Genomic DNA, 26158 nt, shown 5'->3' on the forward strand with positions numbered 1-26158 from the left:
CACCATGTTGGTCAGGCTGGTCTTGAACTCCCGACCTCAGGTGATCCACCCGCCTTGGCCTCCAAAGTGCTTGGATTACAGGCGTGAGCCACCACGCCCAGCTTAAAATGCTGGCATTACAGGCTTGTAGCACCTCGCCTTGCCTGCTCTTCCTTTTCTTTTTTCTTTCTTTCTTTCCTTTTTTTTTTTTTAAGACGGGGTTTCGCCATGTTGGTCAGGCTGGTCTTGAACTCCCAACCTCAGGTGATCCGCCTGCCTTGGCCTCCAAAGTGCTTGGATTACAGGCGTGAGCCACCAAGCCCGGCCTGCAACTCTTCATCCTTAAATCATGTATACAAAAGTTATCATTCTCTCTCTTTTGACTATTTTATAGGTATCATCAGCATTGTTATTTCTTCTTAGGGACCACATCCTTTTGATGTGTCTAATTGAAAAATAGCACTGGGCATAACGGTGAGGAGCACGGGTCTCCCTCCTCCGTGTTATGATTTTCTACCACAGAACCCAAGAAACAAACTGAAAAACTACCAGAACTAACAAGAGAGGTCAATGAGTTCAGCAGGGTGGCAGCTTACAAAATAAATATGTAGATATCAATAGCTTTTTTTAATACCAAAAAATAAATTAAACTATATGATGGAAAACCTCCTCTTCACAATGGCAACTAAAGTAACATATATCTGTGAATAAAGTTACCAAGATATCTGCAAGATCTATATATTAGAAAAAGCCACAAAATTCTGTTGAGGGGTATAAAGGAAGACTTGAAAGATATATCAAGTTCCTGGATGAGAAAATGCGAGTGGATAAAAATATAAATCCGTCCAAGTTAATTTACATTTAATTTTTCCAAACAAATTTCAGTGAGTTGCAGCCTGGCATGGTGGCTTACACCTATAATCCCAGCACTTTGGGAGGCTGAGAGAGAAGGATCACTTAAGGCTAGGGGTTCAAGTTCAGTCTAGGCCACATATTGAGATACTATCTCTTAAAAAAAAATTGCTAGGTGTGGTGGTATGCTCCTGTGCACCTGTAGTAGCACATGCCTGTAGTCCCAACTACTTGGGAGGCTGAGGCAAGAGGATCACTTGAGTCTAGGAGGTCAAGGCTGCAGTGAGCTATGCTCACACTACTACTGCACTCCAGCCTGGGTGACAGAGTGAGTTTCTTTAAAAAAAAAAATTCAATGAGTTATGTTGTATAGGACTCAAAAATTGAATCTAGAGTTCCTCCAGAAGAATAAACTATGAAAATAGAGATGAAATCTGGGAAATAAGAGTGATAAGGGAAGATTTGCCTTCCCAGATGTTTAAATGTATTATAAAGCTTCAATAATCAAATTGTGTTATGATGATGTCCAGAGAAACAGATCAATGAAAAAGATTGGAAAGGCCAGAAAAGACCCAAGATTATCATCTAAGATAAGGTATTGTTTCCTGCCATCGTGCAGTATGCATTATTAAGAAAAGAATGGGTGTGCCCGCGGAGCAGCCGTCATGAGCAAAGCTCACCCTCCCGAGTTGAAAAAATTTATGGACAAGAAGTTATCATTGAAATTAAATGGTGGCAGACATGTCCAAGGAATATTGCAGGCATTTGATCCCTTTATGAATCTTGTGATAGATGAATGTGTGGAGATGGCAACTAGCGGACAACAGAACAATACTGGAATGGTGGTAATACTAGGAGATAGCATCATCATGTTAGAAGCCTTGGAACGAGTATAAATGGCTGTTCAGCGGAGAAACCCATGTCCTCTCTCCATAGGGCCTGTTTTACTATGATGTAAAAATTGGGTCATGTACATTTTCATATTAGACTTTTTGCTAAATAAACTTTTGTAATAGTCAAAAAAAAAAAAAAGAAAATAATGGCGTGACAATAAGATTCTCTTTGGGGGAAAAAGTCAACACCAAATGTTGAAACCATAAAGTCAAGATTGAGAGATTAAATGAAATAAAAGTTAAAATTTTCTATATTCTCTATTCTCTATAAATGAAGGCAAATTGACTGAAAGATTGTCAAAGCTCTTTATTATACGTAAAGAGCTTCTTTTAAAAATCCACAAAAAAGGTCACGAGTGGTGGCTCACACCTATAATCCCAGCACTTTAGGAGACATAGGCAGGTGGATTGCTTGAGCGCAGGAGCCTGAGACCAGCCTGGGCAACATGGCAAAAGCCCATCTCTACCAGAAAAAAAAAGAAAGATAAAAATTAGCTGGGCATGGTCGCACATGCCTGTAGTCCCAACTACTCAGGAAACTGAGAGTCAAAGGTTGCAGTGAGCTGTGGTTGTACCTCTGCACTCCAGCCTGGGCAACAGAGGGAGAGACCTCGTCTCAGAAAAAAAAAAAAAAAAAAAAAATCCCAAAAGTATAAACAATTTATGAGAAAAATTGGTAAAGGGCAAATGTGGGCAGTTTGAAAAACAGAAATACAAATAAGTGGTCATTAAACAGGCAGAAGCAGTAAACTTCACTACTAAGCAAAGAAATGCAAATTAAATACTGACATATTGTTTTTTAAAAATCTATCAGACTGTCAAAGATCAAAGAGAATGATGATATTCAGGGGTGGTTTGTGTGTGGATTTAAATTACTGTTAATTTTCTAGAGAGAAATGTCTTTTAAAAAATCCCCTTTGATCCAGGACTTCCTCTTCTACAGGAAAAATATGAATAAGAACTTTCACAGGATTATTTCACCGCTGGGCACGGTGGCTCACGCCTGTAATCCTAGCACTTTGGGAGGCCGAGGTTGGTGGATCACCTGAGGTCAGGAGTTCAAGACCAGCCTGGCCATCATGGTGAAACCCATCTTTAAAAAAAAAAAAAAAAAGAACTTTCACAGGATTATTGCTTATAACTGAAAAAAAAAAAGCAACTTAAATGTTGAAATGAGGGATTGGCTAGATTAATTATGTATTTTCACATAGTGAAAACCAATTACAAACTCAGATGCTGATCCATATTTATAGTATAGAAAGGCATTTGTTCTATGCTTGTTAATTATAAAAGCAAGCTATAAAACAGTATGCTAAGTATGCTATGTATACAATAAACTTCTGTTTGGGGGGAAAAAGTCACCATCAAATGTTAAAACCATAAAGCCAAGACTGAGAGATTAAATGAAATAAATGTTACAATTTTCTATATTCTGTATTATCTATACAGAATATACAGTGTACTATATGCTTAGTGTACTATGATTCCCTTTTGGGGTGTGTGTGTATTTACAAATATATATATTTATAAATATATTTATATATACATGTATATTTACATAAGAATAAGCTGGGAAAGAGACATATTACTAAGTAGATTCTGGTTGATTTAAATTTTCTCACTTTTGTTTATCTGAATTTTTAATTTCATTCTGTGTTTCTATTTACTTGTATAATAAAAAATCATTTAAAAAGAATAAGGGACTGGGTGCGGTAGCTCATGCCTGCCTGTGATCCCAGCATTTTGGGAGGTTGAGGCATGTGGATCATATGAGGTCAGGAGTTCGAGACCAGCCTGGCCAACATGGTGTAACCCTGTGTTGACAAAAGAGTCAAATTGTAAAATATTTTAAGAGATTTATTCTGAGCCAAATGTGACTGACCATGGACCGTGACACAGCCCTCAGGAGGTCCTGAGAACATGTGCCCAAGGTGGTTGGGGTACAGCTTGGTTTTATATATTTTAGGAAGGCATGAGACATCAATCAAATACTTTTAAGAAATACATTGGTTTGGTTCAGAAAGGCAGGACAACTGAAAGCAGGGGTTGGGGGCTTTGAGGCTGAAGGTAAATTTAAACATTTTCTGGTTGACAATTGGTTGAGTTTATCTGAAGACCTGGGATAAATAGAAAGGAAATGTTCAGGTTAAGATAAAGGATTGTGGAGACCAAGTTTTATTGTGTGGAGGAAGCTCTCAGATAGCAGACTTCAGAAAGAGCAGGTTGTAAAATGTTTCTCATTGGGCCTAAAAGGGTGCTTGGCTCTTTGTTGATTATCTCCTGGATCTGGAAAGGAAGGAAGGAAAACAAAGGGGAAAGGGGATTCTCTATAGAATGTGGATGTTTCCCACAAGAGACTTTGCAGGGCAATTTCAAGGTATGGCAAGGAAATATATTTTGGGGTTAAATATTTTGATTTTCTTCCTTGTTATGCCAGAGTCAGATTGGAAGGTAAGTCACAATATACAGGGTTAAATAAAACCCATCTGAAGAGAATTTATGGTTTGTAGGGTACAACTCCCCAGGCCTCTTAGACAGGAATTTGGGCAAGATGAAAAAAATCAGAGCTAATCCTCACCCATCTCTACCAAAAATACAAAAAATAATTAGCCGGGCATGGTGATGCTGCACCTCTTGTCTCAGCTACTCGGGAGGCTGAAGCAGGAGAATCCCTTGAACCTGGGAGGCGGAGGTTACAGATCTGAGATTGTGCCACTGCACTCCAGCCTGGGTTACAGAGCAAGGCTCTGTCTAAAAGAAAAAAAAAAAGGAAGGACATTTTGATGTGAGAGAAATCTTAGCCCTATTGGCCTCAGACTTTTGGCAAATGGATTAATCTCTGCAGGCCTCAGTTTCCATCTCTTTAGTGAGAGGGGGAGACAGACCTACCCCTCTTGGTTATACCAAAGACTACATACACTCGATTAATGGTAGTTTTATAGCAAGAGACAAACATGTAAAGCAGTTTTTATATCACTGCGGCTTTTACAGATTCTTTTAGGTTGACTCTACATTTATTATTTTTTCTCCTTGGGGATTTAGAGGTGGAGGCTTCAAAGAAACAAGCAGAACTTGATAGAAAGGCAATGGACGAGCTTCTGAGAGAAAGGGACATACTAAATAAGGTGAGTTTGTTATAGTCACACTGGTAAATAGACGTCTTTCCTCAACACTGTAATATCTAGCTATAACCAGTGTATGGTAAAAGAAAAGCTGAGGCAAACAAAAGTGGATTAGAATAAATAATAGTTCTTAATTTTCCTCTAAGCAGCTTCCTATAGTCTACCATTCACTGGCCATGAATTGCAATTGCATTATCACCTGAGAACACAAAAAGATTTTGGAGAATTAGCATATAAGCCAGGAGGGGATTTCAGAGCGTTTTGTGGATTCCGTTTTCATTGCTGGTGTGCTATCTGGCATCCTAAGCAGTTGATCGGCATTTCTGAACTTAGTATCTATAATTGACAAATTTTGCTAATCCAAAAATTACCAGTGAGTGCTAATTGAATTTTAACTCTGAGGTGTTAGGTGTAGGAATGGCAGGTCTAAGCTTTCCTCCGTCTTTTCAGGGTTGTAGCTTTTGGTTTTGTTTTCTGACCTTATCGTGTCTCTCCTAAGGGAGAGATTATGGGAGCTTGAAGGCAGAGACCTGAAGATTCTCCATTAAATATAGGACCCCTTCTTTTTCCTATCCCACTTCCTGAAGGTTTTTTCCATTGACAGTCACTTTCAGGAGATTAACTACTTTCAGGAATTTAGGGTAAATTTTTCTGCTCAAGGATTTCTTCCAGGGAGGAAGATGCCACAGGCCACGTGTGGATGGCTAGGGGCTTGTGGGTGGTGGTGTCAGGCTGCTATAACAGCCTCATGGCTTTCGGCCAAGGCAGTTTCATCTCATCAAAGCAGAAACAGTCTATATTTGTTTATTCTGACTTTCATTATTTCTTTAGGTTTCCTGGAATTGAACAGGTGTTAACAAAATACACTATACTTTAGCCTAAAATAGACTATTCAGGGAATCTCAGGAACTGATAGGAGATTAGATCTTCACATGCTAAGCACTTTTTAAGAAAATCATTAAAGTGTTTTCTTTTTCTTGGAAAATCTTGGAAATTGTTCTTTTATTTTATACATTTGTACATGTAAACAATAATGTTGGATTTAGATTTTTTAAAATTTATATTCAACACACATTTAATCCATTTATATTTTATATGTACTAATAAACAACCAATAGGTTTTCTGCCATGATAAGACATATAGCACAATAGTAATTTTACATTTATTTGTTGATTTGATAAATGTCAATTCTTCCTTTAGGGCAGAGTATACTTTTGTATTTTTTTATTTCCTGGCCTTTGTATTCTTAGTGCCTAGCACAGCACCCGATTCTGCAGGTGTGCAATGAACTTTAATTGATAATACATTCTTTCCCCATTGACTCAATTGAAATGCCACCTTCATCCAAAGAATGAATGACATGGTTTTGACAGGTAGCAACATGAATATATTTTTATTCTTTTAGTGTCATGTGGAAGTGGCATATTTTTTAATAGAACAAATGTTCAACCCAATATCTGAAAAAAAAAGTTGACCTTTTCTGTTTTCCACATTGTCACCCACCCAACATTTAGTGGGCATTTTACCTGTGTATCATCCAGCAGTTTTCAGACCTATCTGCGGTTCTGTGTTGGTTAGAGATTTGACAAGGAACTCTAAAGTGCCTCATGGAACTCAAGGATACAGCTGAGCCTCAGGAACCAGTTGGAAACTGGCCTGGCATTCTTGGGATGAAAGCATCTCTCTCTGCTAGTTGACTTCCTGCTGAATTTTTGCACCATTCTTCTTTCAATGAAGACTGTCTCTCTCTGTTTTCCAGTCCATATGAAAAAAATGGCTGTCACCAATAGCTACCAAGGTTACATCTTCTACTGAGTTGCAAAAATCTAAAGGCTCTATTTCAAAAGTCCTGGGGAAGGATCATTTGATCCATTCACTTGTGGCTAAAGAGGCGAACCCTTTGCATGAGCATGGCTGCCAGATTGCACTGCTACTCACTCTGTGTTTCAGGGGAACTTGGGCAGCCAACTCAAGGTGTTTCCTTTTCAGCATCTGAAATCTCCCGTGCAGCTTAAAAAAAAAATGTAAGTGCCTGGGTCCTATCCGAGGCCCGTTGAATCAGAAACTCGAGTTGGAACATGAGCGTCTACATTAAAAAAAAAAAAAAAAAAAAAAAACAAAAAACTGGGTTAATTTTTAAAATTGTGGTTAAATACATACAACACAAAATTTACCATCAGTGACATTTAGTATATTCACAATGTTGGGCAACCTTCACCACAGTCTAGTTCCAGAACACACTCCTCACCCCCAGAAGAACCCCCGTACCTGTTCAGCAGCCACTCTCTGTTCCCCCCTCCTCCCATCCGGGCAACTACAAATCTGCTTTCCGTTTTTATGGATTTGACTGTTCTGGATATTTATATACATGGGATCATACACTCCGTGAACTCTAGTATCTGGCATGTTTCATTCAGAACAGTGTTTTCAAAGTTCATTCATGTTGTAGTATGCATCAGTACTTAAGTCCTTTTTATGACTGAATGCTGTTCCACTGTGTGCATATACTATATTTTGCCTATCTGTTCATCAGTTGATGAACATCTGGGTTGTATCCATCTTTTGGCTTTTGTGAATCGTTTACTATGAGTACTCATGTACAAGTTTTTGCTCTCATTTCTTTTGAGTATGTATCCAGGAGTGACACTGTTGGGTCATATGTTAATTCTAGCATCTTTATTTTTATTAAGCTGCTTTTTCTCTTCCTTTGTAATCAAAGCCCAAATTATATGATTAGGCTCAGTTGTTCTAACCTCACAAGATACAGGCTAGAGCTAGAGTGGAGGTTAAAGGCATGGACTCTGGGGTTAGCCAGCCATGGATTCAAATCTTTGCTCTGCCACTTCCCCATTGTATGAACTTGTGGGCAAGTAGCTTAACTCTTCAGTCCCAGTTTCCTACCTCTAAAATGGGGCAATATAGTGCCCATTTCTTAGGGACATTGTGGTTGCTTAGTGTATTTATATATGCACTTAAAGTGCCTTGTGCAAAATTAGCATATCAAGCTCTTAATAAGCTGTAGAGAATATGATTATTTTTATTCATCCAAAAGACAAGCTATCTAATTATGTTAGAGATGAGGCAGGGGGTAAGCTTAACCCCAAATCCTCCAAACATTATGAGTATTGTGACTGCTTTGTGTCCTTATTTTTAGAACATGCTTAAGGCGGTCAATGCGACCCAGAAGCAGGTAGACTTGGTAAAGCTCCATGAACAAGCCAAGCGGAACCTGGAGGAAGAAATCCAGAACTACAAGGAGGAGGCTCAGAAGCAGAGAAAGATCATCTTTCATCTAGAAAAGGAGCGTGACCGGTACATCAACCAAGCCAGTGACCTTACCCAAAAGGTAAGCCACTCTGTGATGTGAGTGGAGCAGAGGTGCATTCCTTCCTCCACATTTCTGATTGTCACAAACTGTTGCAAAGATAATTTATTCAGATTTCTGCTTGTAATTTGTGTGAAGATTTGGGAGGAATGACGTGGACGAAATATAAGCTGTTTCCGAGCTGATCCTGGCCACATTGTGAAAAGGGCAGTGTTTATACTTGGTGCTCTCTGATTTCTACTTTCCAGGGCCCTCTTCCAACTTCTGGGTTCTCCCTTTTCCCTATTGCCCTGCTGTGCCGCACCCCTGGGCCGACACCAGGGCTGCCAGCATCATCATCTCTCAACTCTCTAGCCTCTGCACCCACCCACCATCTGTCACTGAAACTTTTGTCTCCTTAGAGGAAGGATTCCAACTTGTTGTTAGGAGAAAAGCATCTAATTAAGTGACCTCAGGTTACGATGTGAGTGACTATTGCATCTGCTAGGTGTGTCATATATTCAAAGAGCATTTTTTAAATTCTGAAACTATTGTCAACTCCTGCAATCCCAGCACTTTGGAAGCTGAGGCAGGAGGACTGCTTGAGGCCGGGAACTCATGAGCAGCCCGGGCAACACAGCCAGACCCTGTCTCTACTAAATAAATAAATAAATAAAAAGGAAAATAACCTATTGTGAGCTGGCCACAATGGCTCACATCTGTAATCCCAGCACTCTGGGAGGCCAAGGGGGTGGATAGCTTGAGCCCAGGAGTTTGAGACTAGCCTGGACAACATGGTGAAACCATGTCTCTACAAAAAAAATTAAAAAATGAGTCGGGCATGGTGGTGCATTCCTATGGTCCCAACTACTTGGAGGGCTGAGGTGGGAGGAATGCTTGAGCCCGGAAGTGGAGGCTGCAGTGAGCTGTGCTTGCAGCACTGTGCTCCAGCCTGGGCCACAGAGTGAGACTCTGTCTCAAAACAAAAAACAAAAACCACTGGAGGGAATCCACACATTGGGGGAGCTAAGTTCTAGATGTCTGCTTCTTATAAACTGCTTAGGAGAGAGAAGACTAAAGGATATATATCTCCAAGAATGGCTTTGGAGACTCGGATTTCATTTTAGCCAGCTGTCTTAGTGCATTGCCTGCATTAAGCATGAGTGGTTAAAACAGTACTCTCTTGAATGCATTCATAGATGGCATGGAGGAGTGGTCTGGGAATGGCATGGGAGGCTGGGAAATGGAGAAAAGTTTTAGTTATGAGGCTGAGAAGAGAGTTTGGGAGAAAAGACTCATTTAATCACCTCTTTTCCCCCTAGCAAGATGTGATCTGTTATGCAAGGTAAGTCCTCTCTTCTATCTCCTCAATGAAATTCAGGTTACATTCTGCAGTGCTTACCAATGCTCCTGCATGCTTACACTTTTTTTTTCTTTAGAGTGAAATCTCAAAGAAGGTGACAAGGGGACAGCCAATATTTGTATTACATAAATACAGAAAGTGGGAAAGAAGCTTTGCTAATAGGAAATCAGCTTCTTCCCTCTTAGACTAAATCAGTGCTGCGGAGACGCTTTCAGAAGGGCTGCTGGAGGAGCACCAGTGCCTTTGCTTTGTCTAGCTCTGCAGGACAGTGATTCCCAAGGGATTCTCACGTCCATGGTTGGGAGCTATTGGAGCAGAGCATATTTCTCTTCTGACTTAACCATCTTAGGAGAGCCACTGATTAGTTTACTGACTCTGAGGACATCGTTGTCAGTTTAGACACTGGCATTCTTGAGCTTGGACTTGCACGATAGCTTCTGTATTCATCAGTTTACACTGCACAAATAACCTTCAAACCTTAGTGGTTTGCAGCAATAAAGATTCATGTTTTGCTCCCATAAACGGCCTTTGCAGGTCAGCTACATCCCTGCTTTATGTCCTCTTCTTTCCAGGCTGACTCTGGTGGGATGCCCTGGCCTCTGGACAAAGGCAGAGGGTGAAATAGTGGACCCTCAGGGTGCTTCTGAGCCTCTGCTGACAAGGGAAGGGCACAGATCCTACCCACTCATATTCCACTGGCTACACAAGTCACAGGGCTGTGCCGGACATCCTGGGCAGGAGTGTGGTCCTCCTTAGGGAGGGGCCCTGTAGGGTAAGGCAGCAAATATATTTGAACATATAATGTCATCTGTTGCAGCTCCAGTTTCTTCTTCCTGATAAGCAATTTCTCTCTGTTTCCAGCTGTCATCATACTACCATCAGAGCTAACTTAAAATTTCCAATGTGGTTTTATTATTACTCTGGTTATAAACCTCTGTCACCTCTCCCTGGGGCAGGGCTTCTGAACACTTTTCACATTACAGCACATGTAAAAAATTACATGTTAATAAGGGTTGGCTCCGTGTCTCTACCCAAATCTCATCTTGAATTGTGATCCCCACATGTCAAGGGAGGGAGGTAATTGGATCGTGGAGTTTTCCCTAAGCTGTTCTTGTGATGTGAGTGAGTTCTCAGTTGAGCTGTTGGTTTCTTAAGTGTTTGGAAGTTCCTCCTTCATTCTTCTCTTTCCTGCTGACTTGTGAACTTACAGTCCACCATGACTGTAAGTTTCCTGAGGCCTCCCCAGCCATGCAGAACTGGGAGTCAATTAAATCTTTTTCCTTTATGAATTACCCAGTCACAGGGAAGTTTTTTACAGCACTATGAAAATGGACTAATACATATGTCAGTGGTACATGTGAATAAGGAGATGAAGCTGTTTGGCGCTGGAGGGGACCAATCCAAGGATGCCAGCTGCCCAGGTCCCGCCTGGCCATCCTGTGGGTAGAGTGAAATCAGTATTTTAGCACACACCTGAAACCCATGCAAGGGACAACAGTTGTGATACTCTGACCTAATGTGATTGATAGAGTCCGAGCTCTTTGTTCTCTGTGGAAAGTTCTTTCCTTTTTCTGCATGGCACATTCCTATTCACCCTTCAAGACCTAACTGAAATGCTCAGGTCAGGCCTCCTCTGATTTGTTATGGGCAGAGCTTGTCGCTTCCTACTTTATGGATTTGTTAATGTCTCTGGAATGATGATTATCTATCTATAGTGTAATTATTTATTTGCATATTTGTTTTATCTATTTTATAGTGAACTCTTGGGGGCAAGGACTTTATTTCATTCATTTCTTTATTTCTAGCATCCTGGCACACGAGAGACACCAAAAAAAGTATTTGTTAAACAAATGGATAGATGATAAGGGGTAAAAAGAATGCTGCTACTGATTTTAATATAGGATTATATATTTTTCTTGGCTTCCTTGTAAAAGAGAGATTCAGATACCAAGTTTTGCTGTTAACTGTTTTTCACAAGTTCTGATATTTAACTACACATTATGTCTCACCTAAATAACTTAAATACAAGTTCTTAAAATATTATTTATCACCTACAATTTTTCTGTGTCTTGCTTAACCCCAACAGAATATATCAGTTGCTACAGCAACTTGTGCCATCTCTGGACTTCTTAAGGAGATGTATGTCTCTTTGTCTGCTCCTCAGATTTCTTTCTTTACTGCCCAACACACACACACACACACACACACACACACACACACACACACCCTCATTCTCGCAAACAAAAGGCTCCCTTATGTGCATTCTATTTATGGGGCATTGAGAAATGATACCAAAGGCTGGGGAAGATGTCATGAAACTGACATTTTCGTTGACTTCTAAAGTGAGTATACATTGTTCCAAGGAAAATTTAAGGAAGAACTGAATCTAAGGAAAAATAAAAAATGGAGAGACTCATATGAAATAATATTTTTAAGGAAAAACTGAATTTAAGGAAAAATAAATGGAGAGATTTATATGAAAGAATATTTTTCAAAACATAATTTATAATAACAAGAACTAGGAATCAGCCCCCAAAAGGTTAAATAAATCATGTTATATTTATTCAACATAGTATTATGTAGCTGTTAAAACCATGTGTTTGCAAATTATTTTTAAAGATAGGAACATGTTTGAAATATGAATCTGAGAAAGACAATGTAAAATTACTTGTAGAATTTGTCTCCAGTTTTGTCTGTGCACACACAAAAAGGATCGACAGCATACCTAATTTGGCTCCTCCAATATCACTAAAGAATGTTAGAAGTTGGAGGTGGACTGGGACTGGGCACGTCACCGTGTTTCCAGCTGTAGATCTGAAAGTGGATCTGCCACCACCCTAAGGTACTAAGAGCTGGGCAAATGTAAACCCCTTCACCTTAGTGGCATTGTTCTTAGGTTGCAGTAAATTCTGTCTTACTCATGAATGGATAAAGAAAAAGCAGCTTAATGAAGCCTATGGGAAAACATGGCTGAGAACCAAAGAAAGAGAATGCCTTCTAGGAGCCCCAGGGTAAGGGTCTGGCTCTGAAAATTCTTCTATGGCAAGATCTTTAGGTTGGACCCTTTGAAATTTTTTTTTTTTTTGTAAATAAAAAACAATTGACTATCAGTGATTTCATAAGGTTCTTAACCTAATAGAATAAAATGCAGAGAAAAGGTTTGGCTTCCTTCAAAGAGTATAAATACGTAAAACCTGGTGCCAAGTTTCCCCTAATGGGAGGAACAGTCTTCATTTAGCAAAATACGTGGATATTTGCCTTGGTTTGAAAGGTGAGGTTCCATGAACCAGAGTGAAACACAGTCACGTGTGAAAAGTAACAGGAAGTGGGAAAGGAGGAGTGGGTGGTGAGCAGGAAATGGGGAGGAGATGGGGGAGAATGGGAGAGGAGGACAGACAATGTCAGCATCAAGGCAGTAGGCTGGGTTCTGCTGGAAGTGAGGAGTTCCCAGAGATAAGACTGACGAAGGAATTGCTGAGAATGGTGATGTCCAATATTTGACTTTAAGTTCCTCACTGTGCTCTGTTCTTCAAACCTCCTGTGACAAATCTGTTGCATCAACCCTGCAGTTGAGGTTGCACTTTGGGTGCACAGGCATGGTGTGATGAGGGTGTGAGGTGACACATCCCAGAAAAAGGACAGTATGTGCAAGAGACAAGATGAACCCAAGAATCTAGAATGCTATGGCAACAGCAAACCAGAGCCACAGCAAGTAGAAGAAATACAATTCCTCCAAGAATTCTTGGAGATATTAGAGGGTTTGGGGGCTTCCCAGCACACAGAATATGGAAAGTCTACACTTGTTGTTGTCAAGCACAAGGTGACCCCAGCAGGGTACAGGACTATCACCTGAGTTAGAAATCCAACATTGTATTACCTCTAGGAAAAAGCAAAGATGAAATAAAAAGGAACAGTTGGACAGAATAAGGATCAATTGTATAATAACTGAAAACAAAATAAAGGCAGATTTAAAATCCACACCAAAGTTAGTAAAGAGCAGAATTGATGTTGTGGAAACTGGAATCAGGCCAGGTATGGTGGCTCATGCCTGTAACCTTAGCACTTCGGGAGGATGAGGCAGGAGGATCCGTTGAGGCCAGGAGTTCAAGACCAGCCTGGGTAACATGGGAGACCTGGTCCCTACAAAAATAAAAACAGAAAATTTCCCACAGGAATCGGTGGTGTGCTCCTCTAGTCCTAGCTACTTGTGAGGCAGAGGGAGGAGGATCTCTTGAGTCCAGAAGTTTAAGGCTGAGTGAGCTATGATCATGCCACTGCACTCCGGCCTGGACAACAGAATGAGACTCTGTCTCTTAAAAAAGCAAAGAAAGAAAAAAGAAAATGTGATTAGTGGAGTGCAAACTTGAAGATTTCTCTTAGAATGCAGACAAAAAACCCTCTAGGTAATGATCATAGAGAAGATAAGAGAGAAGACAGAGAATAGAGACCAGCCTGCAGAGAGTTGATTTCTGATGGTGGAACTGAACCCCCAGTCAAGGATGTAGTGAGAAAATATTTTCTGGAGATGAAGAGGGAACTGTATAGGCTGACCATGTTCCAGACAAAATCAGCGACAGGAGACGCTCCATAGAGTTGCCCTAGAGGAAAGTCCTTTTGTGAGTGTGTTTCATCTACAATAATGAAAAACAGTTCTCTGTGAGAATTTAGGGAAGAAGAAAAAGCAGATACCTAGTTGCCCTTTTTTGTTTTAACAGGAAAATGAGTGGACGGAACCATATTAACATATTAATAGTGGTTATCTTCGGGTGATAAAGATACAAATTGTTTTAATTTGCCCCCTCCCCCCTTTGTATTTTTTAAGTAGTCAAAAATGGATGAGCTGGGCACAGTGGCTCTCGCCTGTAATCCTAGCACTTTGGGAGGCCGAGGCGGGTGGATCACCTGAGGTCAGGAGTTCAAGACCAGGTTGGCCAACATGGGGAAACCCCGTCTCTACTAAAAATATGAAAATTAGCTGGGGTGGTGGTGTGCACCTGTAATCCCAGCTATTTGGGTGGCTGAGGCAGGCTAATTGTTTGAATGAGGGAGGCTTAGGTTGCAGTGAGCTGAGATAGCGCCAATGCACTCCAGCCTGGGTGACAAGAGCAAAACTCTGTCTCAAAAAAATAAAAATAAAAAAATAAAGTAAAACGGATATGTATTACTTTAGTATCCTGATTTTAAAAAGGAAATAATTCTTTTTTTTTTTTTTTCTGAGATACGGTCTCGCTTTGTTGCCACTCTAAATTTTACTATTCAGATAAATTGAGTGCAGTGGTGCAATCTCCACTCACTGCAACCTCCACCTCCCAGGTTCAAGCAATTCTCCTGCCTCAGCCTCCCAAGCAGCTGGCGCTATAGGCACGTGCCACCACCCAGCTAATATTTGTATTTTTGGGAGAGATGGGGCTTCACCATGTTGGCCAGGATGGTCTCAATCTCTTGACCTCATGATCCACCCACCTCGGCCTCCCAAAGTGCTGGGATTACAGGCGTGAGCCACTGCACCCAGCTGAAATAAACAATATTAACAACATCTTGCCTTTCCTTCTGGGACCAAATAAAATTCCACCTTTTCCATGGAGCTTTATTAAAAGTGATCTCTAATTCCTCTGTACTTGGTTCCCCTCTGGCGGTTAAGGTTGCCTGTGTGCACTTAACTGCTATTTGCATGTCTGCCTCATTCTACATACTGGCTTCTCATGAGTGAGTCTTATTCAATTTTGAGTTCTTCATATTGCTTACTTACTAGTAAATACTCATATTTTTTGGAATAAGAATGGAAAGCATAATAGACATCTGAGCTAACTAGTCAGAGACTCACTTTTAAGTATCTATATTATTTTCTAATAATATATTTATTTATGACTATGGGTCTGCCCTTCCTTTAAATTCATGTGAAACAGATTACCACGATGGACGATCTTACCTGAATTATCTTTGGTATTTTTAGCTGTGAGTGACTTCCAGGTCTGGTCTCTTCTTCCTTCCGAACTGCAAAACAGCATCAACATTTGCCTTCTTGTATCTTGCTTAGAGAAAGAAAAGTGAATTCGAAGCTGCTAAAGTCCCACATTACATTGTATTAATTTAGCTTGTCATTTGCCAGTGAGAAAGACGATCCCCTTTTGTGCCTGAGCTGGATGGCTCAGAATCCCAAACCTTTTCTTATGTGCTTGTCTCAGTCACCATTTGCCATAATAATGGTGCATGATAAGTAGCCACAATCTCTCAGTGGGATACAGAAACAAGCCTTTCTTATTCACACACTGCAGCTGACAGAGATTCAGCTGACCTAACCTGGGCTTGTCTAGACTTGGCTCCAGGCCGTGGGTTGGGCTCAGTTCTGAACCACATGTTTCTTATCCTCCAGGTGCATGTTCTTCTCATGGGGAAAGGAAGGAAAACAAGAAAGCCACGCATACAACCACATTTCGTGTGTCTCTGCTTGTTTAATGTTCTGACCTCCCATTGGCTGTAGCGAGTCACATGACCAAGGCTAACATCAACAGCATGGGGAAATGCGCTCCTCCCATTAGGCTGTGAGACAATGGGAGAGAGTGAACGTTTGTTGAACCGTAAGATAATCTACTCCAGGATTACAGCACTTTTTATCTTCATGATTTTCCTTTGCTGCACTCTAAATTTTACTATTCAGATAAATTGAGAGGAATGAGGAATAGCATGATAAGTTGTGGTCTATCATATTTCTTGCTTTCTGAAATTTTACATGTTCTAGATAAAACCATTCCTAGTTAATTATTACATCTGCGGAACATTTTTCGCATAATGCACTTGCCTCATTTTAGGATCCCCCTCCTTTTTCATTCCAAATATTAAACTTCTGGCAATCACCTCCCGGACATTTTACGTGCCAAAAAACATTCTTTTGCAGCATAACCCTTAACAACAAATTTCCTAGCTCTTTGCTCATTGGCCTATAAGAGTGTCAAGCAAAGCTCTTCAGGACAGAGGTTCCAGGAAATGAATAATAATGTGCTTTCAAGGACTTAATGCAAGCAAAGAAAGCAAAAATTGATTAAAGAAATATTGTCCACTAGATAGATATCTTCATAATGAAATAAAGCTCCTGTTTCTTTGATGTTAATTTGAATTTTATACAGAGCCTCTGTAATTGGGCAGAACCCTGGAGAGAGGAATCAAGGGAACACAAATTATAAGCTTTTTGTGTCATAATAAAAGAAGCATGCTTCGTATCATTACTTTTCCTGCAGAACAGGATTTGATGCGTGGGAAAATCAAATTAACTTTTTAAAGTATTAGTATTATGTAACATGACATAATATAAATGTTATTTGAGTCCAATAGTACCGAATATTAAATGCATTTAATAAAGAGATCTTCCAGACAGGCTTTGTGTGAGCAACATGGCTGTTTATTCACCTGGGTGCAGGTGGGCTGAGGCCGAAAAGGGCATCAGCAAAGGGTGGTGGGATAGCAGTTGGTTTTATAGGTTTGGGGTGGGCAGTAGTGTTACAGAGTAAAATCAGTTACAGTGGTGGGGGTAGGGGCAAGGAGTATACATTACCATAAGTTCAGTTACAATGGCAGGGGGGGTGGAGGGTGGAAGGGGTGAAGAAAGACGTAAGAGTAGTTAAGATGATAGGGTGGGGTGGAGGGATATTCACAGAGCAAAACAGTTAAGATGTCAGGGTGGGATGAGGAGTATTCAAATTATCATAATAACAGTTAAGACGACAGTGTGGGGAGAGAAGCTTAACATTTGTTGGGGGGAAGCTCCTCTGGGTGATCAGGGATAATGGCTAATGCAGGCGGGGTGGTTGGGAGTGATCAGCGGAGTCAGGCAGGACTTCAGACTTTCTGGGTCCAGGCTTGCACATGGAAGCCTGACAGTAAACTATCATAATAATGTTAACATATATTAAATGATTAAATCACTATATGCTAAGTACTTATATGATGGCACAATGTATGTTCTCTCACTTAAATCCTCATAATAGCCCTGTGAGATAGATATTATTATATCCCCCATTCATAATATAATGTTATAAAAATGAATCAAATCCATAGATATGCCTCCCTAAATTCACGATAGAGGATAAAATAACAAAGCAAGAAAAATAGGGAAGACTCAACATTTCACAGGCCTGGGCACATAGATGTTTTTTATTTTTGCAGAGTGAGTTTTTCAGTTTCATTATGAAGGTAAAAGCATTGTCAGCATTCAAACCATTGACACCAAGTCAGAAAAACTTATTTGAGAAGTTTATTGTACTGATATTTCATCAAATGCACATTAAGGGGTTCCAAATGCAATGACCTACTTTCTAATCCCACCTCCGTCTATGTGATGTTTTGGCTACGCTGCAGTTTTCCCGTATGCGTTATTGATTTCGATCTCACTCTTATTTCTATTGACAGGTTGTTTTAACAGAGAAAGAAAGGAGTAGGTTGTAAACTGACAGTGTACTTCTGTCGTGCACTGTAAGCATTTTCTGGACTCCTCTGAAGCCTGGGAGTGCTAGGAGCTCCAATTCTCTGGCTGTAATAAAACTTTCTACATTTGGATGTGATTTATCTCATGAGTTGGTTTGAGGTATCTCAAAGTGTATATTAATTAAGCTCCAGCCCCACAGCTGGCAGCCTGTGTCTCTGATACACCACTTCTAATGGGGGCAGCTTGCTGACAAGAGGTTTGGCTATCACTTAACACCCATACACTTTATGAATTTTCAGGATTTTAACTTCTGCATGACTTTGGCCTGAATGATTTCCATAAAAATAAACCGAGTCCCAACACTCAGAAACACACTGCTTGTAAATCGCCTTTTCCCCTAGTTTCACTATCCCCTAGTATTATGTAACATGACATAATGTAAACTATCATAATAACTTCTTAACATCTATTAAATGATTAAATTACTATATGCTAAGTACTTAAAAAGCAAAACAGAAAACAAATCTGTGTAGTTATCTATTTACTCATTGAGTAAGTGTGTAACTATTACTTATTTTGATCTGTTTCCTCCTTTGTAAAACTGGAAGCAGTAATAGTACGTTTCTTAGAGAATATTTGAGAGATTAAAGGAGCGAATACATATCAGGTACCTAGAAAGTAACTGATGAATATTAGCTATTATTGTTATTAATCAGACCTGAATAGAATATGCAAATTTTTTCATTGTCATTTAACTTCAATTCCTTTTATCTTCTTGGTGTCATGATGGGTTCTTAATACTCCCAGCTTCAAGAATCCAGAAGCAAGTCTGTGATTTTTATGCACTGTTGTGTACAGAAAGATAGACCATGCTAGCTGATGCTCCAAAAGATAAGCCCTCGGCTACCTCCTTTCTTTGGGGCATTATTCTGTCTGTGCAAAGAATTATTCTTGTTCTAACATCTCTCCAAGTGATTGAACAATTTTTTTCTTCTCTCTAACATGCTGCTTGATATTCTGAATGCTAATGATGCTGTTCAAAGTATTTTCAATCTGTTAACCATTATCCTTTCTGTCTTAGCTTCTCCCATAACAGTTGGTGCATATCTCAGTTTACTGGTTGTATCCATTCCTTGATTATCCATTCTATGGTGAAGTCACTCCCTACAAGTGAACTTGAGGGTAGGGAATGTGTCTTATTCTTCTTCCTATCACACGTGCTTTTACAGTGCCTGTCAAAGATAGGTCCTCAGTGCATTTCATTGAGTGAATGAATAAATGGGGGAGTGAATGAATGAATGAACAGAAACGTACTCTGTTTACTTATGAAACCAACAGAAACTTTAAAATAGAACTAAAAAGAAAGATATAGGCCTGGATCACTTGGGAAAATGTATGCAGAATCCTAAATGAAATTCCAGCAAACCAAATTCAACAGTACATTAAAGGAATCATCCAGTATGACCAAAGAGGATTCATCCTGAAGCTGCAAGGATAGTTTTCTATTAAGAAAGCTATTGCCAGTGGTGTGGAAATGTAAAGTATTACAGCCATTTTGGAAAGCAATCTAGCAATATCTATTAAAGTTGAAAATATATATGTCTTTTGAGCCAGCTATTTCACTCCTGGGAATCCACCCCACAGAAATAAAAGCACAAGTGCATGAGAATACACACACAAAGTGTTTTCTGCAGCATGGTCCAGAGTGGCAAAAAAGTGGAAACAAAGTTAATGCCCACCAGTGGAGAAGAATTAAATTATGGTGGCACACCCACACTGTAGGATGTTATGCAACCTTCAAAGAGAACGAATTAGAAATCTCCACAAGGTATTGTTCAATGATAAAAAGCAAAGTGGAGTAATTATAATAAGGTCCCATTTGGCTAAAAAATAAAAACAAACCCCAAAAAAGCAAAACAGAAAAGAAACAAATCTGTGTAGTTATCTACTCATTAAATAATTTTGTGAATATGACTTACTTTGATCTGTTTCCTTCTTTGTAAAATTGGGAGGAATAACAGTACATATCTTAGAGGATTTTTGAGAGATTAAAGGAGCTAATACATGTAAAATGTCAGGTACGTAGAAAGTAACTGATGAATATTAGCTATTATAATTAGCCTATAGACCTGAGTAGAATAGGCAGAATCCAGTGAAAAATATGGAGGGGTACATGGTAAATTGTTAACCTAGTTTTGTTTCATGTAGAAGAGGGGCTGATGTTGAAGGGAGAAAGTCCAAGTACATAAGGAAAATTAATGTATATTTCACATTTATGAATTTATTTTAAATTATGGTACATGTAACTGTATATAAAGAAAATAAAATATTTTTAAAAGGGAAAATATATTAGTAGGTTTATCAAATCAATTGATCCAATAAGAAAGAACAGTACAAAATGTTGCAAGACATTTACTAAAATTCAATCCCACTCCTCCTTAGGCACCTGTAAAAAAATTTTGAAAGGTGCTTATTTAAATATATGAAAGATAAATATTTTAAATAATAGCCATCATTAACTCTGATGGGGAAAGAATAGAACCAGACTTCTCATTTATGTATTTTCCGGGATGGTAATTCTACAAGTGGAAAAAGCAGATTCTGGTAAGTGTAGTAATTTGGGAACATGTCGCTCACAAGTAGCCCACACTTGAGTCATGGTGAATATCAGGATGGCAGAGTTCTTTTCCACCTTTCATTCTAGGTAAACTGTCCCTTCCTCAGAGGACCCTTCCGTAGCCCTATTTCTTCATGCGTGTCCCCTTTTCCTCCATGCTCTGCCACATTGCTTTGTGTCCTCCCATTGCAACCATTAATTAAGGGAACACCAAGAAACAGCGAAATTTGCTTAAGAATTTTCTCCCTATGTGCTCTAGCTGCTATTTACACTATAGTTTCCTTGACTTAATCGTATTTCTTTGTGAAAATTTTTCTTCTTAATGACTTTTAAAAGGAGTTTGTCTTTAAAAAAGGAATTTCTGTGGATATTGCAGTGGAGAATCATGATTTCATCATTGCTACTGTGTGCATGGCTTGTTGAGTGGTATCGACTCATGGTGGAATTTCAGGTGTTGGTTTTTCATACTTGCAAAAAGGAGGCAGTAGTCCTTCCATCCCACCTTTCCTGGAAGTAGTTCATGCACAGTAGAGTGCATTTTTATGAAGTCCTTTTCAGTTCCCTTGATGGAGTGAGTTTGACATTGGCAAGGTAGCGTTATGATTGCTATCAAGGTTCAAAGACCGTTTTTCTTTCTCATGGTTAACTTTATAAGCAACCAATGTGGCCAAACAGCTAGGCTATCTCTTATCTTTCTTAGTGCTTTGTGTCAAGATCTGTTTAAGCCTGTGACTCCCCCCACACCCTTTTTCATGGGTAGGGTGGTCAGGAGAGGTTTTCAGAATTGAAAGAATTTCTTCTGTTTTTTTGTTTTTTTTCTTTCTTGTGATCACGAAATAACTGTGTTAAGCCTTTATACTTGAGCAGAACTCTCCTATAGATAAAATGCATGTTTGCCCCTAATCAGTTGGGCTGAATTTCTGTGTTGTACCGCAGTGATTATAGCCACTGTCAGATTTTCTGATTACTGGCATCTCTACCAGCCACCCTTAGATAACAACTCCATTTGTCCTCAACCGATAAGCACAGATGGGCTATGTAACCACATTCATATACTTCTTTCTCCTCCAGGTCCTCATGAACATGGAAGACATAAAAGTTCGTGAAACGCAAATTTTTGACTACAGGAAAAAAATAGCTGAATCAGAGATTAAGTTAAAACAGCAACAGAACCTGTATGAAGCTGTGAGATCAGACAGGAATCTGTATAGCAAAAATCTGGTGGAGGCTCAGGTAAATAATATATTTATATCCTTACATTTTAATTTATTTTTACCCTGCATTTAAATTAGTTTCTCTTATCCTAATGGCAAAATTTAGACTAGATAAAAAAAAAATCTTATGGAATTCACCTGAAAAGAAGACCAATTTATGCAAAACTATCAGGTTATGTGAAATGGAAATGACACATCTTAATAGAATGTGGAGATCATGGTCCTACTTTTAATTATTATGTAGAATTACTATTCTCCTCCTTCTACTTTTTTTGAGATGGAGTCTCGCTCTGTCACCCAGGCTGGAGTGCAGTGACGTGATCTCGGCTCACTGCAACCCCAACCTCCTGGGTTCAAGTGATTCGCCTGCATCAGTCTCCTGAGTAGCTGGGATTACAAGTGTATGCCACCATGCCTGGCTAATTTTTGCATTTTCAGTAGACAGGGTTTTTATCATGTTGGCCAAGCTGGTCTCGAACTCCTGACCTCAAGCGATCCACCTGTCTTGGCCTCCCTAAGTGCTGGGATTACAGGTATGAGCCACTGTGTCTGGCTGTCTTTCTAATTTTTAAAACTGCTAATAGCTACTGTGACTCAGAGGGCAGCAGCATAATCTTTGGAATTCCAGAGCTTTGCTTCAAAATCTTTTAGTTATAGCCGGGCGCAGTGGCTCAAGCCTGTAATCCCAGCACTTTGGGAGGCCGAGGCAGGTGGATCACAAGGTCAAGAGATCGAGACCATCCTGGTCAACATGGTGAAACCCCGTCTCTACTAAAGATATAAAAATTAGCCGGGCATGGTGGTGCGTGCCTGTAGTCCCAGCTACTCGGGAGGCTGAGGCAGGAGAATTGCTCGAACCCAGGAGCTGGAGATTGTAGTGAGCTGAGATTGCACCGCTAGTGCACTCCAGCCTGGCAACAGAGCGAGACTCTGTCTCACAAAAAAAAAAAAAAAAAAAAAAAAAAAAAGCTCTTAAATATATATTGAACTTCCATAGGGACAATGATGTCTAATTCACTTTCAAACATTTCTCCTTTCATTTTGTTAGGATGAAATAACAGAAATGAAGAGAAAGTTAAAGATTATGACCCATCAGGTAGATCAGCTGAAAGAAGAAATCTCTGCCAAAGAGTCTGCACTTGTGAAGCTGCACCTGGAACAGCAGCGAATAGAAAAGGAAAAGGAAACATTGAAGGTACTGACCTCATAGTAAAAGTGAAGGATCAATAGTTCATCAGCCCATCTGAGGCAGCCTCCAGTCTCACTGAAGGCAGCAAGGGGCAGGGAGAACAACCACGCCTGCCTGTGGTCACAGGGGCTAATTACCCAAACCAAGCGCACAAGGCACCAGGAGGATGAGCTCTACCATCTCTAGGTCAGTGTTCCTTACAGGTAGTGCTGCTAGGTAGAATGGGGGAGGGGAGCGGTGGAGACGCAGACACACCTCTTTCATTTAGGCTGGCTATCATACATCAGTGGGAGAGAAACTAGCAGGTTGGCAGTGCCAAGAAGTCCTTGAACTTGCAAGCTCGCTACAATCCCTCTGCATTCACAACCAAGTCCAACCATTGTGCTTACACCCAACCTTCCCAGATTCCTCCCTGGGCCTTCTGGAAGGTGATGCTTTGTCCCTCTGTTTTTTACTTGGTGTGCATGTAACTTTTCTATCTGCAGTCTTACCAGCTGGGTGTTAGAGCTCTATTCTTGCTTGGTTTGTTCTTGACCAGGTTTGTAGTTCACTTTACCTCTGTGGGTCTAAGAACTCTGCAGCTGCTCTTCCAGGGATATCTCTGTCTTCATATATCTTACTAAGACATGCCCTTAAAAATCCACTAACTTGGAATATTGTATGTCTACTAACATAAGGACTCTTTTCAGGAATACATAGCAAATAATTATGCCATTTCAAATCTTCTAACCGAATATGTTTTGCTATACACATCACTAAACCTAATGTGCTTTTCTTTTTCCTATCCAATCCAATAGATTTCCATTCCAATCCATTTGAGTAAGGATTAAAAAAAGAACTTCCAAGAGAATAATGCCACTTTTGTTATGAAAATATATGTGCAGAATACTCATGGGTGCTTAAGAGACATTTGCAGAAACTTTACAGCAAATTAGAGATTGGGTACCTTGGTTTCTGCACATACTACCTTTCAAAGATAGTCACTGTTTTGAAAACGTATATCTAGTGTTGGGCAGTTTAATGCCATATTTCCTAGATTCTAAGATGCTGTAGACTGAAATAAGCACTCTGGATTTAATAATGAGTTTTGTCAAGTTAATGATAGGTTTTCATGGAAATAGAACTTTTACATGAAATTAACTTAAAGCTCATTTTGTTTGAGAAAGATTAAACTGTAACAAAAGAGCATGTACAAAAAAGATACTGTAACTGATATATTTACCTGTCTCAGACATTCATCTCCCTCACTTCAGCTTATACTAGAAAAAGAAGATTCTGCATTAAATGTTTTTATATATGTAAAGAAATATACATATATTTTCTAAAATTGGAAAATATCCTGCACCTTTGCCCTTATACTCCTTGTTTGAAAGCAGAGTTTTATAGAAAACAGTTTGTTCCACTGTGGAGCTTGTAGTGGGTTGGGGTTTATTTATTGCTGAGTAAATCGGAAGAATCTTATTTTAAACATTGCTTCACCCATGAGTGTTGTGGACTTTGTTAGCAAGGCTCAGTGTAATCCATCTGGTGTATCATCTTTCCCTTTAAAGGGTGGCATTGGGTTTCATCTCTTACTTTCCCTAGTAATGCTCTATTCGAAAAATTAATAATTACTCCATAATGGGGTCCAAGGTGGAACTAATGGCCTTCTACAAAATTCTGCTTTAGAACAAATGTCTTATACAAAATATCAATGATTCCTAATTCCTCAGAGCTTGACTTTAGCTAATATTTGTTTCATTTATGGCCTCTGCCGTCAGGTATCTACACATAAAGCTCCAAAGAAGGGTCATAATAAAATAAAATACAGGGTAATAGGGTCCTGTATCATTTGGACCTGGGCCAGCAGATTTGGCATCTGGTCAACATGAAGGATGATTAAAAGGCTTCTGCTCCAGAGACTGCTCCAAATGGAGAGAATCCCAGGTCTGGATGGCTTTGGGTCATCGATTATAGGAAGATGATTGCTTTGGACTTACCGTGGAACTAGGATGCCCTTTCTCCCAGCATTTCTCATGAAGGCAAGAATGAGGAGCAGAGAGAGAGAGAGGCCTGCCTGATTTATTATTTGAGACTATCCAAGGGTGACTTGCAATGGTGCTCTGACTGGATAATTTTGGCCTATCATTAAGCTCGTTTGACATTCTCTAGAAAAATATGACAGCTCAAATGTTGAGTTTTAGCCTTTTGACTTTTTTAGCCTAAGAATGAATCACATTTCACACAGGTCCTAGGATTTCATGCATCTAAAATCTGCCAACCAAAACCCCTAGGGAAAGGGCAGATTTTCCAGTAACTTTGCTCCAAGAGACATTTATCTTATTATTGTGAGTTATACAAAGCTATGTGGGTACATAATCCCTCCCAGAGGGGCAAGCCCATGCCTGCTAGGTAGCCTGTGAGATACCCTTGGATAGGACAACCCAATTTACAACTTCTCCAAGCCAATAGACAAATGACTGTCCTTAGTAGGTCATCCTCATCTTCATTCAGCCCCTTCAGCAGACAAATCTCCTTCCATGTTTCTTTTACTTTTTCTGTGGCTACCAGGCTCCACTGACGCCTCAGGATCCTGTACACTGTCAGCACATTATGGTTATGACAACATGTCAATAGTTCTGTGTAGACGTTGCTGTGTCTGCATTCATCTGCCCATTCTGTCCCAGTCTTGTTTCATCAGCACTGAAGGAGCCATCTCATTTGGAGTGTCTGCCATCCAGTCCTAACAAGCCCCTGATTCTGTCTCGTCACTTTCCAATCATCCGACATGTATCTGACAGCACTTTGATTCTTGGTGAATAATTCAGCAGCAAATTCTCTATGTCCAAAGCTCAGCACCATATTAGGGTCTGGCTTCAGGGTGCTATATTCTTTTACTTAGTGGACACTGTAGCATGCCGTGGATAGGGAGCTGTCATCCATGAGAGAGAAGGGGAGGGAGGGGAGAGAGAGAGAGAGAGAGAGAGAGAGCGCCTAATTATTCTCATGACTAGAGGACTTCGGGTGGTATTTGTTTTGCTACATTTAAACAGATGATTTCTGTGAAACTCGTTGAGATCATATATGAATGGCAGAAATTCTGCAAGTATGACTCTTAGGATATGATTTATGCTCATAGCCAAATCTGGTTACAGATAATCCATAATGTCTATTGCAAAATTGTATAATTGTGGAAGCAGTGAGTAAAGGCTGTGTCCTGCCATCT

The 26158-nt window shown here is 39.8% G+C and overlaps 1 protein-coding gene and 1 pseudogene across 1 annotated transcript in view; both read left to right on the top strand.

Moving 5' to 3' along the window:
• The window catches only part of CFAP58 (cilia and flagella associated protein 58), a 125332-nt gene that overhangs the window by 34630 nt on the left and 64544 nt on the right, over positions 1–26158 (top strand). Inside the window, exons 8-11 of the mRNA XM_032281553.1 lie at positions 4767–4849; positions 8002–8193; positions 21622–21783; positions 22813–22959. Coding sequence (XP_032137444.1) covers positions 4767–4849; positions 8002–8193; positions 21622–21783; positions 22813–22959 — 584 coding nt within the window. The remainder of the gene's footprint in view (positions 1–4766; positions 4850–8001; positions 8194–21621; positions 21784–22812; positions 22960–26158) is intronic.
• LOC116553903 lies at positions 1464–1804 on the top strand (annotated as a pseudogene).

Source organism: Sapajus apella, unplaced genomic scaffold (genome assembly GCF_009761245.1).
Source record: "Sapajus apella isolate SASKATOON/1434 unplaced genomic scaffold, GSC_monkey_1.0 scaffold13, whole genome shotgun sequence".
In the NCBI taxonomy this organism is placed as follows: domain Eukaryota; kingdom Metazoa; phylum Chordata; class Mammalia; order Primates; family Cebidae; genus Sapajus; species Sapajus apella.